This window comes from Pongo pygmaeus, chromosome 12 (assembly GCF_028885625.2).
Source record: "Pongo pygmaeus isolate AG05252 chromosome 12, NHGRI_mPonPyg2-v2.0_pri, whole genome shotgun sequence".
Taxonomy (NCBI): Eukaryota; Metazoa; Chordata; class Mammalia; order Primates; family Hominidae; genus Pongo; species Pongo pygmaeus.
In genome coordinates, this window is record NC_072385.2 from 59,415,992 (window position 1) to 59,436,322 (window position 20,331).

Sequence of the window (20,331 nt, forward strand, 5' to 3'; positions counted from 1 at the left end):
AAGGGAAAGAAAAGGAAAGAAGGAAAGAAAGAAAAGAAAAGAGAAAGAAAGAAGAAAAGAAAAGAAGAAAGAAAAAGAAAGAAAGAAAAAAGAAAAGAAAAGAGAGAAAGAGAAGGAAGGAAGGAAGGAAGGACGGAAGGAAGGACGGACGAACCAGGTGACCAAGCCAAAAAAAAAATAAAAAAGAAACCAGGTGGCCTTGGAGAAATGGTTAATTCAAGGTCTGAGGCAGGAAAAGTATGATGTGCCCTGGATATTTCTTGTTGAACAAAAAGCAAAGAAATGATCAAAGAATGATCTGGGGTGAGGTATGTCCAAAGACCACAGGAACTGGCTTGAAGGGGCATCCCACTGGCCAAATTTGGGACAATCTGAGCAAAAAGAATGACTGTAACTAAAACACATTAAATATATAAATATTCATTAGTCCATAATGATGCTCAAAAAAGAGAAAAGAGGAAAAAATAACAAACACTCCTTTGTCCTTGAAGGTGACTATTCACTTCACTTTCATTTCAACTGCTATAATATGCATAATTTCTATGAGTTACCATTAAAAGATAAACCTTGTCACTTAAACCATGGCAATACTATCATAATCACTTTCACTTTTTATCTCATATTCATTGAAAAAGCTTTTAGACTTGCTTAGATGGATCTATCACTATATATACATAAAAAGAAAAATACAAGCTAAATACAGTAAATGAGTTGCATGTTTTCAAGAATACAGTTGACTCTTGAACAACATGGAGGTTAGGGGCATCAAGTCCCAGTGTGGTTGAAAACCTACATATATCTGTTGACTTCCCTGAAACTTTACTAATAGCCTACTGTTGACTGGAAGTCTTACTGATAACAGATAATTAACACATAGACTAGTATCTACATATATTTTACGCATTTGTGACATATTTACCATTTATTAAGAATTTTTTTCAGTATTTCTAGGCTATGCATTTTGTTCGTCAGTTTTTTAAAATTTTTTACACATCTCCAAAAAATGTTCCAGTATATTTATTGAAAAAAAAAAATCTGGGCCAGCTGTGGTGGTTCATGCCTAAAATCTCAGCACTTTGGGAGGCTGCGGTGGGCAGACTGCTTGAGCCTAGCCTGGGCAACATGGTGAAACCCCACCTCTATCAAAAAACAAATAAACAAAAATTAGGCAGGTGTGGTGGCAAGCACGCCTGTAGTCCCAGCTACCCAAACGGCTGAGGTGGGAGGATCACTTGAGCCTGGGAGGCAGAGGTTGTAGTGAGTGGGGATCACACCACTGCACTCCAGCCTGGGAGACAGAGTAAGTAAGACCTTGTCTCAAAAAAAATAAAAAAGAAATGCTCAGAAGCTTAGTTTCCATGTTTCTACACACAATAACTTTGTTTCAATACTGAATCACACTGTATTCTTTTTGAAGACAATTTAAACAGTATTTAATCTTAACACACATAATACTAACTATATTCATAACTCACCGAGATAACAATATGAAAAGCTATGACCAAATTCATGCGTGTATACGGGTGCCATAATGGCCACTTGGCCAACAACTAGTATAAGACATCATTGATTATAAGCTATATTCCGACTTCAGAGAGCTTTGAGATGTTTTTTAAGTAGTATAAAGCCACATATGCTCACACTTCTTCCAACTGATGAAATGGGATACTAAGCCAACTCTTATATTCTGACAATTGGTAATTAAGGGGAAAATTATGCATTATCCTGGCTTTCTTACTTAGAAAGTAATCAAATGAAAAACAGCACTTTTTTTGGTAAGAACTCTAAAGATAAGATCTACCCTTCTTTTAGAATCTATTTTACTTATTTTTTTTTTTGTCTGTAGAGATGGGCTTTGTTGCCCAGGTTGGTCTCAAACTCCTGGGTTCAAGTGATCCTCCCACTTCGGCCTCCCAAAGTGCTGGGATTGTAGGCAGAGGTATTGCACCAGCCCAGATCTGCCCTCTGAAACTTTTAGCTGCATGATACAGTATGTTTAGTATGTTGTACAGCAGATCTCTAGAACTTACGCATCTTGCATAACTGTAACTTTATACCCACGGAACAACTCATCTCCCCCTCCCCCATCCCTTAGCAATCGCATTCTATTTGCTACTTCTATAAGTCTATTTTACAAAAACTCATATAAGTGGAATCATGCAGCATTTGTCCTTCTGTGACTGAATTATTGAGCATCTTTCAGGTTTTGTAAGGTATTAAATGTAAAAAAAGGATGGACAGAATTAGAATATCATCAGTTTGCAATCCCTAATGAAAAATTAACTTACACAAGGATTATCAGTAGACATGATATGACTAAAGACTGACGGGGAACTGGATAATCACATGGTGGTGAATTATTGCCTGACAAATTATTTGCTGGACACAAAGGGGAAAACATAACTTTATAATGGCAAGACCTGGCTCTTGCTCTTACCACCTTAACCTAGTGACAACTGGGCTTCACCAACAGTGGGAATTAGACTTCTCAAAGTGATCTTACATGAGAAGCCTGGCATACTCCATTAAAAAAAAAAAGTTTTAGGCCAGGTATGGTGGCTCAGGCCTGTAATCCCAACACTCTGGGAAGCTGAGGCGGGTAGATCACTTGAGGTCAGGAGTTAGAGACCAGCCTGGTCAACATGGTGAAACCTCATCTCCACCAAAAATACAAAAATTAGCCGGGCGGGGTGGTGCATGCCTGTAACCCCAGCTACTCGGGAGTCTGAGGCAGGAGTATGGCTTGAACCCAGGAGGCGGAGGTTACAATGAGACGAGATTGTACCACTGCACTCCAGCCTGGGTGACAGAGTGATACTCTGTCTCAAAAAAAAAAAAAAAAAAGTTTCACCTGAACTTAACCAAGTATTTAGATCCTTCAGCATATGGTTCTCTTTTTTCTCACAGTGAAACAAGGTTTACTAACCTTCTTGGTGCTCTTTAATGCTATTCAATCTTAAATTCAACAGGCGACTTTACCCTACTTACATTCATTGTTATAACATATATTTCTGGCATTTTACGTTTTCCATGTTTAATGCTTCCTTGTCTTCTTCGTTTGCTGCAGATTTTGTATTTTCTATTTCCCCCACCAGCACCATCCCTGGTAATCTGGAAAATCTATAGTATGTTTTTAAAAATGCTAACAGTACTTCTAAAGAGAAAAGTTAGCACCTCTATAATTTCTCCCACCTCCTCCTTTACTTCTGCTTTTCACTGGTATCCTCAGGAAGATATTTCCCTCTGCTACATGTTAAGATGTTTAACATAAAAATATATCTTAAGTAGAGTTTAAGTAAATATCTTTTGTTTTAGAAAAATAACTGTCATTTAAAGTTAGACTCTACATTTGAACAGATTCAGTGTTCATTGCCAGCCTCTCCATACTACAACTTCCCCATCTATTATTATTTTGATTCATCTCTAGAAAATTTGAGTTCTTGCATATTTAAAAATGTTTTTATGAAGACTTTACATACGGATGGTGACTTAAGTAAGTCGAACTTGGATCAAACTTTTTAATCTCAATACGCTACTCTGAGAACTGCAATACACGTATCCAACTAAGGACCCATATATCCAAAATAAAGAACCCTTACCACTCAATAAGAAAAACAATAGAGAAATGGGCTTGAACAGCAACTTGAATGACTTGAACAGGAACTTGAACAGAAATGACTTGAACAGGAACTCTACAAAAGACGGCATATGACAAACTGCTCACCCTCATTAGGCATCAGGGAAATTCAAATTAAAACGACAGTGAGATACTATTATACATCTACCAAAATGGCAAAGACTGGATGGCACCATTTGCTTGTGAGAATGTGGAGCAATGCTGGTGGGAGCTTAAACTGTAACAACCACTTTGGAAGACCAATGGTACCTACTAAAGCTGAACACACACAATTTCAGTCCTAGGTAAATACCTAAGTATACACATGCATACATAAATGCACCAAGAGACAGGTATAAGAATGTCTTATATCAGCATTATTCATAACAACCCCAAGTTGGAAACAACCCAAAAGACCATCAGCGACCTACTGGATACACTGTGGTGTATTCAAAAAATGGAATACCGTACAGCTATGAGAATGAACGATGGGGCAGATAACAAATGTACATACATACAGATAACACAGGGCCCAGGCACGGTGGCTCACACCTGCAATCCCAGCATGCTGGGAGGCCAAGATGAGAGACTAGCCTGGGCAACAAATAGAGACCTTGTCTCTAAAAAAAATTTAAAAATTTGCCAGGCAAAGTGGCATGTGCCTGTAGTCCCACCTACTTGGGAGGTGTGCAGATCGCTTGAGCCAACGAGTTCATGGTTGCAGTGAGCTATGATCACATCGCTGTACTCTGGCTTGGACAACAGTGACATCCTGTCTCTCTAAAAATAAATAGGTCAGGCATGGTGGCTCACACCTGTAATCCCAGCACTTTGGGAGGCCAAGGCAGGCAGATCACCTGAGGTCAGGAGTTCGAGACCAGCCTGGCCAATCTGGTGAAACCCTGTCTCTACTAAAAAAATACAAGTTAGCCAGGTGTGGTGGCGCATGCCTGTAGTCCCAGCTACTCTGGAGTCTGAGCCAGGAGAATCACCTGAACCGGGGAGGCGAAGGTTGCAGTAAGCTGATATTGCATCACTATGCTCCAGCCTGGTCAACACAGTGAGACTCTATCTCAAAAAAAAAAAAAAAATTAAATAAATAAAATAAAAACACAATATAGATGAACCTCACAAACACATCATTGAGCAAAAGTCAAAATATGAAAGAGCATATGATACATATTCATGATTTCATTGTATGAAGTTCAAGAACAGGCAAAACTGATCAGTGTGGTAAGAAGTTAGAATAGAATAGTTACCCTAGGACAGGGGTCAGCAAACTTACTCTGCTAAGCACCAGACAGTACACATCTTAGGCTCTGCAATCTCAGGGGCAACTACTCAACTGTGCTGTTGTAGTGCAAAAGTGGTTATAGACAACAGATCAACAAATGAGCCTGGCCATGTTTTAATAAAACTTTACAGACTCTGGTATTTTCATGAGTCATGAAATGTTATTCTTCAACTGACTTTTTTTTTCAACCATTTAAAAACATAAAAATCCCTTTTATACATGAATGTGGGCCAGGTTTGGTCTGCAGGCTGCCAGCCTATGCTTTAGGGGATTGGGTGGCATGTGCCTGGAGGGGTGGACTTTGGAGGCTTCTGAGATGCTGGTAAAATTCTGTTCTGCTATTTACATGAGTGTGTGTCTTTTATAAAACACTCAATACAGAGCTGTACACTTGTGATTTACATACCTTCCTGTAGGCGTATTTCAATACAAAATGTTTTTTGAAAGTGCTTTTAAAAGACAAAAAAATTTAAAAATTAAAAAAAATTTGTCTACAAAAACCTAATATATGTGACCAACATTTTTTTTTTTTTTTTTAACTTGTAGGTGATTCTTCACCCTTGAAATTTAATAAGTTAATCACCATTGTTATTTGTCAAATTTCCCTCATTTTCCCTGGGACATGATAACTTATTATAACAACTTTTCACTTCAAAAATGTTTTCTATTCTACCTATGACTCTCACGTTTGTTCAGTTCGCTCCACACTGTTCGCCGAGAACGCCGAGTGTTCCCAAGATTCCCACCAGAATGAATCTGCGTGTGGGGTCCCTACTGTCCCTCTCTTCTTCTTCCCTCGCTGTACGCCACAGCGATACTGTTCGTTTCTACATTTTCCTGTTTTGGGGTGAACTTTCAAGACCATGCCTCTTCCTCACCGATCTGCTTTTCCTGTTAACTCTGATTCTGCTTTTTGTAGCTTCTTAATGCACTTTTTATGTGCTTTGTAATGGCATGGTTCTTCTGGAATTTAATCCATAACTCTCACGACTTCTTTATAACTTAGCACCTCATCTTTCATTTTTTATTTCATAGCGACTGTTTTCTTCAACTTCCCTGAAGATAAAAGTCAGCGGTTTAAACAATTCCTGTATTTTCTCATGTAAATTTTCTTTTTTTAGCTAAAGTATTTGTTTGCAACTAAGCTTGTTAACACTAATGAAAATGTACAAAGAATTATAAATTTTCATATTAAATGTTATATTAGTTCCTCCACTTTTCCTACAGAATTTGAATGGCTACCATGTTGATTTTGTTTGTTTGTTAATCAATCTTCTCACAGGAGAAGCTGATCTCTAGTTTCCCCCCCTTGGCAGAACTGACATTTTGGATCAACTAGTTCCTTACTGTAGGGGCTGTTAGGAGGTTTAGCAGCATCCCTAGCTTCTAGACGCCAGTAGTACCACACCACTTGTGATGACCAAAAATGTCCTCAGATATTGCCAAATGTCCCCTGGGGGAGAGGAATGGAAAGCCTCCAATTGAAAGCCACTGGTCTATACTCATTTGCCCAAAAATAGAGTGGGAAGAATTTCCTTACTCCTGTTTACCTGGACAGTGCTCAAATTCTGTCCTTAAAAATTCAGCTAGATAACTGGATGCTGTAGAGGTTTCGATTATTAGTTTGAAAGTTCAGCAGTCTGAGAGGGGATAGGAGAACTGGGGCTGGCTGTGGACAATTGCGACTGGGAAATTTCATCTCCAAGCCCTTTGTCTGTTGGAGCCAATGACTCTAAATTTTTATGTGTATGTTGAGGGTTGGGTTGTACTCTGTCCTGATGCAGAGAGACACTCTTAGGATTTTGGTTCATTCCCTCGAAAGGGACTGAGCTGGTCACTCTGATAAGATGTCAAGTTAAAATAAAGCCCCACAGTTGGCAGGATTTTTGTTTGGTGGTTCAGCAAATATTTTTTCTTTGCACAATAGCCTTTTCGGTACTGTTGACCCTCAGCTACAAAGCCAGCTCTTAGGATATTATTTCCCATCTCTCCAGCCCACCATCCTCATCCTCAGCCCAGACCTTATCCCCTTCAAAAGCTGGAGCAAATGGGGAACATGCTCTGCCTGCATTCCCTGGTTTCCAGAGAGCATGGCTTCTAGACGGTGGTCTCCCATCTTCCAGCCCATTTCTCCAAGTTGTGGGGTCCCTCTGTTATTTTTCCCAACACTGGGAGTTGTGTACTCAGTGTGTCATTCTTTAATTCAATTTGATCTCAAAGTGGCAGACAGCCCTTGGAATTCATGGTTGAAGATTGGGGCTATTCCCAAATTTCAGCTGATGAAACCTTTTCCTCTATTTTTATTGATTTGGTTCCTTTCCCAGGTTTCAGGAAAGGAGTATTTTACCATCTTGCTGTTAAGTCACTATTTTACCTTGTAGTCCCCAGGGTAAATATTTCTTCCTTCTCCATAAAGGTAAAGTGGCATCGCTGGGAAATGGCTCAACTCTTCTTAAAGAAAAATCTATTTTATGTCTTGTTTTGATCACTGAGAGAAGAAGTGAAGGTGGTTCTTTTTTTTCCCCCCTTTCTAAAATACACGGTAGAAAGCTCTGGGGGAGAGCTCAGGAGAGCAAAATCCAATTTTTGAGAAAATGCTCGTTATACGGCTTTAAGTGTTTTTTCTTAACCCTGTGCACTTAATTCTATACTCATTAAAATAGAAAAATATGTTCTGTTCCATTTCTGCTCTAGGCTGGGGAGAGAATGAATATATCCTTTCTGCTATCAGCAAGAGACACTTAACACAAGAAACCACTCATTACTACCTAACAGAAAGAGAGATGCTTAATTTCTAAAAGAACCTTCCACCTTTCCGCACTCTCTACACACAGACTAAGGCATCCACATTTTTCCAGTGGGGAACCAGTGGCCAGGAATATACACAGGAGCAGAGCTGAAGCATTTCTTTTTTATGACATTAGTACAGAGAGATGTATACAATTAATGTATATTAATGTTATTATATTAATCTGTATACAGATGTCAAGATCACACAAAGGCTCCATTTGTACCTATCTACTCTTTCCAAACAATCCTACATAATTGCCCCAGTTTCTTAGTTCATTATCTGTTGTTTATAACAGAATACCTGAAACTGGGTAATTTATAAAGGAGAGGAATCTATCTGGAGTCTGAGAAGTCCAAGGTCAAGGGGCCACACCTGTTGAGGCCCCTCGTGTTGATGGGGACTCTGCAGAGTCTCAGGTGGTGCAGGACACATGGTGAGGGGCTGGGTGTGCCAGCTCAGGTCTCTCTTCCCTTTCTGAATAGAGCTACCAGTCCCACTGCCACGATAACCTGTTAATCCATTAACCCATTAACCCATGAATGAATTAATCCATTCATGAGGATAAAGCCTGCATCACCCAATCACCTCTTAAAGGCCACTCCTCTCAATACTGCCTTTAGGGGATTAAGTTTCAACATAAGTTTGGGGAAACAAAAACATTCAAACCACAGAACTCAGTTTCCTGATATAATTTTAGCGGACTTAACGCTGAAGAGCATAAGATTATATAGATAATCAGATTCCACTTTAATGACAGTCAATGACTGCTAGCATGATGCCTCCTGATAGTTAACAAAGCCACAGCCACCGGCAGGTAGAATGTTAGGCCCTACTCTGGATCAGGTGTGCTGGATGAATTTTTTAACACTAAAATCTCAGGTCAGCTGCCTGTGAAACCATGTACAGCATGCTGGGCCTTTATAATAATGGGCATATTCAAGACCATAAACATTAAAGGTAAGGAGATCATTCCTAAACCCATTTGACACCTTCGCAGAGTATAAATATGGAGGTAGAATAAGGCTGACCAGTTGACCAAAAAATATGAAGGGTACTTGCCATAGGCTTAGCACCAGTCTAGATGCTTTATAAATACAACACGTGGCCAGGCACGGTGGCTCACTCCTGTAATCCTAGCACTCTGGGAGTCCAAGGTGGGTGGATCGCTTGAGCCCAGGAGTTCAAGATCAGCCTGGGCAACATGGCAAGACCCCATCTCCTCTACAAAAAATGTAAAAAATTAGCCAGGCATAGTGGTGCATGCCTGTAGTCCTGGCTACTTGGGAGGCTGAGGCAGGAGGATCGCTCAAGCCTAGGAGGTCAAGGCTGCAGTGAGCTGTGAGTATGCCACTGCTCTCCAGCCTGAGTGACAGAGTGAGACCCCATCTGAAACAACAACAACAACAACAACAACAACAACAAATGCAGTCCTTGTGCTTAAGGAACCTGGGCTTTAACTGCAAAGACTGGTGCACATAGAACAAATAATGTAAGACAAGAAAGAATGCAGCATTAAATCCTAACCCTTCTTTTCTGATGCTGTTAGCCCTCCCAACCTTGAAACTATCCATTGGTTCTTTAACCTACCCTCTCCTCAATTTCTTCCCACATCTTTTCCACACTCTCTTTGAAGCCTCCTGTTTGAGCTCCTCTCCCCTAAATGGTGGTAACTTCCATTCTCGGGCTTCTTTTTGATCTCCACAGTCAGCCTGGTGAAATGACCAGGACTGAACATTTCAGTTACCATCAGTCTGCCAAAGAACTACCAGTTCACAGATCTGACCAGATGGACACTGCCAGGTCCCACAGACATCTCAAAAGCCAGGTACCCAGACTTGCTGCCCTCCCAGTATTTCTAACCTTGGTGAAAGGCAGCACCATCAACCCGGTCGCCCAGCCTGAAACCTCAGGAGTCACCTGTGACCACTCCTCCTCCCTTACTGCTACATCCAACCAGTCACTGGAGCAGTTAATTCTTTTCTTATTCTTTCTCTTATCTGCCCCCTCCCCTCCTCCTTTCTACTCAAGGTCACTCTAGTTCAGAGGGCCATTATTTCTTGCCTGAACTACATCTGAGCCTACAAACTGGTTTCTCTGGCTTTGGTATCATCCCCTCTTCCCCTGAAACTCTCCTCTCCAGCCACTCCCAATCTTTCATCTTCCACACCCGTCACATCGGCATGACCTGTATTTCCCCATGTTCTCTCATCTTCCGCATCTTCATGTGTCTTTCCACATGTCTTTCATCTGCATAAACTTCAGGTCCTTTCTCCCTGTTCCTCTATTAAACTTCTATTTATCCTTTAAAACTCAGTAAGACATCCTCTCCTGCAGGAAGTTTTCTCTGATACCTCCTACTCACCGTCAGATTCCCCATCCTTTATATGGTGTCCAGATAGTCATTGTTTCAAAAAAATATTTAAAAGGTATGAAGTTTCTCTTCATCTCAATGCAGTGGGGTGGGGGGTTTGCGTGATACATTCTCATAGAAATAAAAACTGTAGAAAACAGACTTTACACGATTGTAAACAAATAACTTTGTGTCCTCCATTCAGGACTATGTCCCATTTGAAATTCCCTGATGGACATGCCATCGGCCACATTTGCTGGACAATGCCACTCCCTCACCCAGACTTTCACCACGCTCCAGGCAAAGGAGATATTTTCCCTGTGGCCACTTCTTCAGGGAAGAACAATCAACTGATTAAAAATACAACATATTTCTATGAAGGCAACCACTAGCATCTACACCTCCTAACCTCTTGCTTTTGCTGTGGTTTAGTCTCTGCAGCTTCCTGTTGGCTGCTCCCCGGAGACATCAGGACAACGCTTACAAACTAACACAGATTGCTTCCTCATCTCTAAGATGGTGACTAGATGAGCACAAAGGATGCTTTTTCCACTAAAACGTCATTTGCATTCATTCTCTGTCCTAAACTGGCTCCTCTTGGGAATTTCCCTGTTACTGAAAATAGACAAAATACACAAAGGCGAAGGGAACAACAGTCTCTATAGCTCCTTGTCCTGTTTCTGACAATGGTGTTATAGGATGGTTGTGGGGGGACTCTCCAATGAGTATTTTTAAATATCCACATCCACAAGTCACTTGCAATAATTCAACGTAGAAATTCAACTTGTGATAAATATTCTCAAAGCTGTAAACATCATATTACACCTTTTAGAGAATGGCATTTCCTTTCATAGCTTATAAGTTTACTTCTTTGAAGCTTTAAGGGGTGCCTTTAATTCTAGAACTTCAAGATTCAGATAAAAAAATCCATATGAGTCCCATCCAGACCTTCAGAAACCCATCATTTTTATATAAGGGGGTTGAGGACTTTGGTTACGTGGTGATGCCCATATTGGCTAAATTGCTTATTTGGCAAAATTACCAAACAACTTGAATAATAGATGTTTGTTTTGTTTTGTTTTTTGAGACAGAGTCTTGCTCTTTCGCCCAGGCTGGAGTGCAGTGGCATGATCTCAGCTCACTGCAACCTCAGCCTCCCAGGTTCAAGTGATTCTTCTGCTTCAGCCTCTAGAGTAACTGGAATTACAGGCACCCACCACCATGCTCGGCTAATTTTTGTATTTTTAGTAGAGATAGGGTTTCACCATACTGGCCAGGGTGGTCTCGAATTCCTGACCTCATGATCTGCCCGCCTCGGCCTCCCAAAGTGCTGGGATTACAGGCATGAGCCACAGCACCCGGGCCCCTCCCCCACCGCTTTTTTTTTTTTTTTTTTTTTTTGGCTATAGGAACTTGTATGCTTTTATAAAGTTGTTCCCATATTCTGTTATCAGCTATTAGGTGGCTTCATGGAGTCTCCATATTTCACCCCCACTTCTATGGAAAATTCTTCCTTATATTAACCTATAACTCTCTACCTACCACTGGTGAGGGGATGAATTTCTGGAGTATGGGATTTTCCCATTGTCATCCCAGAGTGAGCACCTTGATTTCTAAGCCTTGTTCTGAGCCTGAATTCACAAATTCTACCATACCAACTGAAGAAGCACCTGTTCAGGCGTGGTGGCTTACACCTGTAATCCTAGCACTTTGGGAGGCTGAGGCAGGTGGACTGCCTGAGCTCAGGAGTTTGAGACCAGCATGGGCAACACGGTGAAACCCCGTCTCTACTAAAATACAAGAAGTTAGCCAGGCATGGTGGCAGGTGCCTGTAATCCCAGCTATTCGGGAGGTCGAGGCATGAGAACTGCTTGAATCCAGGAGGCAGAGATTGCAGTGAGCCAAGATCACGCCACTGCACTCCAGCATGGGCAACAGAGCGAGAAGCATGTGGCCAGACAATTCTGGAAAACAGGATGGGTTTTCCTAACACAAACCTCAGGCCCTCCAGAAGCTGTTTCAGAGCAAATCTCTTTGTTGGTTCTCTTCATTCTACTACCATTGTTTTAGTGAGGACTTGTTTCCCAGCTGACCAATTTCAATCACAATATGACATGGTGGTTAAGAGTCCAACTGCCTAGGTTCAAATCTCACTTTCACTAGTTTGTATGACCTTGGTGAATTACTTAATCTGTTTCCTCATGGCTAAAATGGAGCCACTGACAGTACTTACCTCATAGAGCTGCTATGAGGATTTAAGTGAGGTGGTGACTATAAAGTACTTGGCAGGGTGCCTGGACCAGAGCAGATGCTTCATAAACACTTTTACTCTCAAAAACTTCCTAACGGGTCTCCTACCACACGGTTATCACCCTTCACCAATCCACCTTCTATGCTACTGCTAGCATGCACTTTCACAAATATTTCTGGGTTATACAATACAAATTTCATTGTAGAAAATTCAGAAAACACATGAGGGAAAGGTCATCCATACTCCGACCATAGAGACAATCCACTGTTGATATATTTCCTTCTAGTCTTTTATCCATTTTCTAAAACTTAACTGAGATGATCATTCACATTTGTTTCTGCTGTTTTCACCTAAGTATTTTCCTCTAATTTAACAATACAAAGTGTTGTTAGCTCCCAGTTCCTGGAGGTCTGGTTTCTCTGATGCTGACAGATGCCTGCATTTTTGCTCACTGCCTACAAGCGAAGATGTATCCTCTCTGGTGGAGGCTCCTCATCCGAGGAATGCAGGAGAACAGAGGTTTCAGGTCACCCTTGCAACATCCCATCCTGCAAGCTTGCTCCTTCTGCCCCAAGACTGTGTTTATGCACTACTCAGTCTGGAAAGCCTTTCTGCCTCTCCCCATGTGTGTTCACTACAGTTTTCAAAACCCAGCTCTAAACAAGAGTTTCCTAGATAAAACATGACCTCCCATGATGACAACCAAGTCTGTGCTACAGGGTACCCCTGCCATATAGCCACTTCCATACAACAGCATGGGCCTCGGAGGTAAAAGGCACTCAGCATACACTGGTTGAGTGGGTGACTAAATATTTTATTGTTTTTTTTTTTTTCCTTAAGTAAACCATAGGCTGGGCGCAGTGGTTCACGACTATAATCCCAGCACTTTGGGAGGCTGAGATGACAGGATCGCTTGAGCCCAGGAGTTTGAGACAAGCCTGGGCAATATAGTGAGACCTCATCTCCACAAAAAATTTTTTAAAATTAGCCAAGTATGGTGGCATGCGCCTGTAATTCCAGCTACTCGGGAGACTGAGGTGGGAGGACTGCTTGAGCCCAGGAAGTGGAGGCTGCAGTGAGCAGAGATCATGCCACCGCATTCCAGCCCCAGCAACAGAGTGAGACCCTGCCTAAAAATAAAAAAAGGAAACCGCGAAGTCCTTCAGTGATGAACCATTTCTCTTAATTCCATCCTTATTGGTAGTTATACATGGCTAGGTAATTAATATATGATAACTAAAGGAACAGCCGACTTTTTTTTTTTTTCCTTTACAAGGTATGGTTTTACTTTTCTTGCCCTATTGGACTTGACAGGCTTGATAACAGCTGACACTCTTGTGCCAACACAGCACTAAGTGCTTCACACATAGTAACGAATTTCATCCTCACAACAGCCCCGGTGAGGCCGGTACTATTATCGTTTTCATTCTACATATGAGGAAGCAGAAACCGTGATGGGTTATGTAAAGTGCCCAAGCACTCCCAGCTAGTAAGTGATGGAGTTGGGATGCAAATTTAAAAACTAGTTTGACCACACATAATATCCATATAATTAAATTCAACAATTAAAATATTGGCTAAGGATCAACTATGTCTTAAAACACTAGGTAAGGATATTTCCCACGTTGTAGAAGGAGAAATGAGGTGCTAAACACAGGCGGATGGGACACACACATACACGCACGGAGAAAAGGGTAAGCGGACCCCATGATCAAAACAAGTTTCTCCCATATGCTGGTAAATAAGAGGGCCCTCGAAGTCATGTCATTACTAGTCATATCTAAGAATGGACAGGGCCAGTGGGAACCACCATCTAGGAGCATGTCTCTGAGTGCCTGGCAGCATAACTGTTCACCCCCAGGTAAGAGCCCTGGGGCCAGCTTTTCCTTGTTCTGCATGTGACTCCTTGTCACCCCACCCCTCTGCCTCATACCCCAGGAGTCGGGGAGGGGTAGCTGGAGGAGGCAGAACAGCCCAGCTCCTCCCCACTGACCGGGAGACAACATCCCAGCAAGTACATGACTTACTTGATATTTACGTATTTTTCACAAGTAGGGAAGACAGCCTTTTCCCAAGACCCGTCTGTGTATCATAAAATCACAAGAATTCAATATGCTCATTGCCAGCACCACTGTGTTTTCTGTCAACATCTGAAACACACATATCTTTTACAGAACACTCCCTAAACAGAGTGTGGGGGCCGAGTGGACCTGGAGCTTACCACTGCCTCCAGGACTTCCCAGAGACAGTACGCTTATTGGGGAGTGGTCCTCAGTGGCCCTGCACCCTGCTCTCATTCCAGAAGGCAAGGCTTAGAAGTGGACTCAACTCCTCAACGCGTTCTCACGCACGGCACAGCTTCAACCATGACTTGCATGCTAACTAGGTCCAAACGTGTAACTCAGACCCTGACCTGGTCTTCTGGCCACTTCAGATGTGGCTCGTCCAATGGGAACTCACTTCCTGTCCTCCCAATCCGAGTTATCAGTGAACACCACCACCCCAGGCAGAGACCTGCAGTGTCTCATTCCCTCCTCCCACAAGCCTTCCTCTGGAGACCTTCCAACACCTCCCTCTGCCACCGGCTCTTTCAGGCCAGGCCCTTGTCATTTCTTGCCTGGCTCATGACAACACCTTTCTTACAGCTATGCCTCCTCAGTGCCCTCAAGCTTCCCTCCCCACCATAAGCCAGAAGTCTTTCAAAAGCACGAGGTGACAGGGCATTCCTTGCTTTAAAATCCTCAGGAGCTCACTATTACCTATGGGGTCAAGTCAAACTCTTGGCCTTGGCTCCCTGGGCCCTACACAATCTGGCCCCTGACACCATCCTCCACACCCACCAAGCCACCTTTTGTTCATCCCCACATATACCCAACCCCTTTTGCTCCTGCCTGAACCAAGAATAGTCCAAGTAAGTTCCACTCCTCATAGCCACTAAGCTGTTGCCCAAGCTACTCCCTCTCGTAGAATGTGTCCTTTCTACCTGATGGCTCTGTAGGGCTCGGCGCAAGTACTACCTCCTACAAGAAGGCCTCTATTTTATGCCTTCAACTCCATTTGTGTATTAAAGCACCTATGCCCATCTCAGCCGACGTGGCATACACGAACAGTATCACGTCAGTTTCTTTCAATGTCTTTTCCACTAGGCTATGAGCTCATTTCTGTGTTCCCAGAACCCAGTGTGGCAGTTGGCACAAATAAATGTTTGCCAAATGAAAGGCAGGGCCTAGAAATCCTAGCTCACCAGGCCACAGCCCTTTCTCTGCCCTTCCCTGATACCCAGGCAGACTTACCGACGCAATCGCAGGTGGGGAACTCGGCCTGGGCTCTCTTGGCAGGTGTGTCCAGCAGACTCTTGGTGGGTGTGTCCAGGTACTTAAGAGGTGACTCCAAGAAGCCACTGAGGGTGGGTGTGAGTGGGTTCTCAGCCTTGGTGGGTGTGGCCTCCTGTCCTCCCTCCTCTGAATGGAAGCAGGTGGTTGAGAGCACAGTCACAGCCCCCGAAGACTCAATCTTGATTTGCTTGGGGGAACGGGTAGCAAAGGGGCTCTCAGGGGCTGGGAGACATGTTTGCTGGTTCTCGGGGTCCTGAATGGGCACAGAAGGGGGGCCGGGAAGCCCAAAGCTATCTCCAAATTCAGCCTCAAACTGCCGGATGAGCTCTTCCAGCTTGTCATCGGCAGGGGGAAGAGGGCCAGTGGAGCCTGGCTGCAAGGTTGTCATGGGGCTGGGGGACCTCATTTCCTGAGTAGGGGGCAGCAGGCTGTCCCTGGAGGGACTAGGTGCAAATAGCGCAAGAGAAGGTTCTGGGGGCAGGGGCACAGCAGAGCCCTGTGAGGCAGGCAGAGGGGCCGGTGGATGAGCCTGCACTTCCTGGGAGGCTGGGGACCTAAGCCCTTCCAGGACAATCTGTCGGACAGGTGGGAAGAGGGGCTGTGCTTCCCGGGGCCTGGACTTCTTGATCTGAATGGGCTTTCGGACACTGGGCTTGATCCCAGGGGCAGCTTTCTCCGTTCCCACGGGACCTCCAGCTGGTGTTGGGAGCTTCTTCTTCTTCTCCTTGGGTGGTCTGTCTGGAAGCCGTGGGGCAGGTGAGCTTGGTGGGGGCCACCAGCCAGGAGCAGAAGGCTCCGAAGGAGCAGGGAAGGAGGTGTCGTGCACCTGTTCTAGGAAGAGGCTGCGCTTGTGGTGGAGGTGCTGCTGCAGGGCGGTCTGGGCCTTCTGGTGGGTGTCGGGCTCCGAGGATGGCGTGGGAGCCTCCCTCTGAAGTACAGGGGATTGGGCCGGGGCCGGGGAGGAAGAGGGTGCCTCCACCTTGACCTTGGGCTTGGTAGGCAGGGCCTCAGGCCGCTTGAATACTGACTGGATGTAATCACTGGCGCTGCCCAACAACTGCTCCAGTTCAGCCATGGGATCGGGGCTTGGGCGAGGCATGGGCCAGGAGCTCCGGGGCGTTGCTGGAGGGGTGTCAGTGCCCCAGGTTTCAGGGAACTCAGTTCTAGGAGTTGCTGGAGGGAAGGCAGAGCTATCAGGAGCAAAAGATGAGTGCTCTTCAGGAGGAACCACAGGCCATGAGGGAGCCCGGAGGTAAGACTGGGGAGATCTGAAAGGGCCAGGAGGTGACAAGGCCTCAGGAAGGGGGCAAGAAGCCTGGGGGGTGGAATGAGAAGGCTGCGGGAGGGCGGAGGAGAGCTGTGTGAGGGCCTCAATGGCAATGGCGGTCTGTAAGCTGATGTTTTTTTCCTTGGCAATGCTCAGGGCACTCTGGGACAGGGGCAGGCCCTCTTGGGGAGAGATCTGGGGCACCTCTGAGCTGAGGAGTGGCCTGGTGCTTGGTGCTGGGAGGCCGGCCTCACCAGGAGGCAGGGGCCCTGGGAGCCTGGGCCGCTCCTCCCCTCGTTCCATAACCACAGACTTGATCTTCCCCTCCAGCCACTCGAGGTAGTCAGGGCATTCTGGGCCATCGCAGTTGCAGTTGGGTGGTTTCATACCATGCCGCGCGAGGGCCAGGGCCGTCTGCAGTGTGTCAAGGTCTTCGCTGCCAGCAGAGCAGCCCTCAGGCCCTGGCCGGGGTCCCCTGCTGTTGTTCCCAGCCTCACGACTCATCTCACGGTTGAAGGTTTCATAGAGCCGGGTGCTAAGGGCCCCATAAGAGGACACAGCTTCGGCCACAGCCGAAAAGGCCACCAGATCGTGGGCATCTTCCAGGCGAGCAGTATGAGCTGGGCCTGGGGCAGCCTCCCAGTCGGGCTTTTGGTCTACCCGCCAAGGACCCCCAGTCCCCAGCAGACTGGGTCCAGCGGGCTCTCTAGCACCATTGACCGGCACCCCTGAGGCGCTTAGCTGCCGTGAGTCCCCATGGTACACTGGCCCTGAGTCCATCTGACCTGGAACAGGTCCATCAACTGGGCTGAGCTCTGAGCCTGTCTAAAGAGAGAGAGAAGGGGGAAAAAGGAAAAAAATGAACCACACTATTTGAAAAGCATTTCCCTGCTTCATACCACTCAGGTGCACATCTGACCCCCAACTTTTCTTGCAAATCCTCTCTCTGGTACTTCTTGAGTCTCCAATTCATCTTCCCATGTCTCTGGTTCCCTAGGGAGCTTCACCAGCAGAAATAAAAAGAAGATCTTTAAGATATTTTTAAAGAGAAGATCCTAATGAGACATTCTTAATGTTGCTCAGAAACTTTTAGAGCCTCAGATCAATCACACAAATGAGGCTCTCCTAAAACCAGAGACACACAAAAAGGTCCTTAATTCACAATGATCAAAGTCACACTAGGACTTTATTTTGTTTTTTGTCAAGATGGAAAGAAATCCAACCAAGCCTGTGTGTACACACGTGCTCTAAGTGTGAAGTGTGGGTTTGTAGGGGTAGGGAAAGAGGAGCTTTGATGAACAAATTCAGCCTGGACCATGGGTCAGCCATGGCTTCCTAGTGGGGACCATAGTTCTTTTCTCCCCCTAAAACTGTCCTCACTTAAGCCCAGGCTGAGCACAGAAAGCTGGCAACAGACCACATTCCCACACACAGCCCCAGGCCTGAGGGAAACACCGATGATCTGACACAGCATGCATTTAGCCCCATGCCGGGTCAGTCCTGCCAAAGACAAGTAAGTTGCTGCTTAGAGAAGGATTCAGGCCTCTCCCCAAGCACAAGAACCACCACTATATACCTCACATCCCCAAAAGCACATCAAAGGGGAAGGATGAGAGGAAGAGGGCCAGGAGGACCTGGCCCAGCAAGTGAAAAGTGAATACAAAGATGTGAAATTGAGTTTGCAGACCCATCCCTTAGGAAAGGAAAGCTCTTCCTTACTGTAGAATGCTAAGAGAAAACACAGAAGGACTTATCGATTTAAAAAGCCATCAGTGGCAGCAGGTGAAAGCATGATGAGGTACAGGATGTATGCATGGTCTCAAAGCATCTCCTCTAAAATTACATAATTACCATAGTAACTGTAGTGGAGAGATCTGGTAGACAGACACCACCTTAACCCAAATGACCAAAGTTATAATCATCACCAATACTGAGACAAAATAACACCATGTGCCTCTTGATGTAAGACATTGCGGATGACTTAACACCACTCACATAGAACTCCTGCCAAAATGTATAACCTGAATCTAATCACAAGGAAACATCAGATAAACCCAAATTGAAGGGCGTTCTAGAAAGTACCTGGATTGTTTTTCTTGACTTTGAAATTTTTTGAAGAGAACAATCTCTTCCCTTAAAAAGAACAGCTAAATGCGTGCTCATGGCTTAGACCTTAGACTGGGGAAAAGCACACTTATTTTTACTTGGGACAAGTCGTGAAATGTGAATATGGATGTGGATAAGATAATATTCTGTCATTCCTAATCTTGACTTGGATCATTAGACAATGGGTTATGTAAGAGAATGCCTTTGTTCTCAGGATACACATACTGAAGTATTTAGGAGTAAAGGGACAGTACAGACAGTCCCCAACTTACGATGGTTCCACTTAGGATTCCGACTTTGAGACAGGCATTCAACAGAAACCATACTTTGAATTGTGATCTTTTCTGAGGCTAGCAACATTTTCGCGATGCTGGGCAGTGGCAGCAAGCCAGATCCCCTGGTCAACCACGCAATCACCAAGGTAAATGACTGAGGCTCCACAGTGTTCCATGCTGTTGGGGCTTTCTGGATATTGTGTTCTGTGTTTTAGCATCCCATCATGTCTATAAAATGCCTATTTTTGACTTACAATACTTTCAATTTATGATTAGTTTATTGGGACGTAACTCAGTCATAAGTTGAGGAACATCGTGTACTCAATTTAATCTCAAATGATTCAGAAAAAAACTATATGCATATGGAAAAATATGTCTCTACAGACAAGATGATAAATACATGAGGCAAAACCTACACATTTGGGGTATGTGAAGTCCCAAGTACGATCCCTGCTATTTTTCTATAAATTTTTAAATTCTGTGAAAATAAAAAGCTAAATAAGAAATCAGTCCCTCAAGTATAACACAAAGTGTTTTATTTATTTATTTTACAGACACACTCTCACCCAGGCTGGAGTTCAGTGGCATGATCATAGTTCACTGCAGCCTTGAACTCCTGCAGTGGCGTGATCACAGTTCACTGCAGCCTTGAACTCCTGGACTCAAGCGATCCTCCCACCTCAGCCTATCAAGTATCTAGGACTTGATGCATGTACCACGCCCAGCTAATTTTTATTTTTAATTTTTATTTTTTATTTTAGAGCCTGAGTCTTGCTGTGTTGCCCAGGCTGATCTCTAACTTCTGGCCTCAAATGATCCTCCGGCCTTAGCCTCCTAAAGTGTTGGGATTATAGGTGTGAGACACTGTGTCTGGCCTCAAAGTGTTTTAAGTAGGTGACTAAAATGATGCCAGTCCTAAGACTGTCAGACAAGGCCATCGTGGGCTCCTAAGTGTGGTGGGAAACTAGGGTTTGGGATGAGCTCTGTGGGAGGTTAGCAGAGGCCCCAGCCTGCAGTTCCTGCCTCATCCTCACCTATGCCCCCAT

General features: G+C 44.3%; 1 protein-coding gene across 7 annotated transcripts in view; it reads right to left on the reverse strand.

Moving 5' to 3' along the window:
- TET3 (tet methylcytosine dioxygenase 3) overlaps positions 1 to 20,331 on the reverse strand; it is a 121,247-nt gene that overhangs the window by 42,279 nt on the left and 58,637 nt on the right. For 6 of the 7 annotated variants that reach the window (XM_063649340.1, XM_063649339.1, XM_063649338.1 and 3 more), the window contains one exon: positions 15,596 to 17,729. In XM_063649340.1, coding sequence (XP_063505410.1) covers positions 15,596 to 17,729 — 2,134 coding nt within the window. The remainder of the gene's footprint in view (positions 1 to 15,595; positions 17,730 to 20,331) is intronic. The other variant, XM_063649341.1, reaches the window with a different exon arrangement.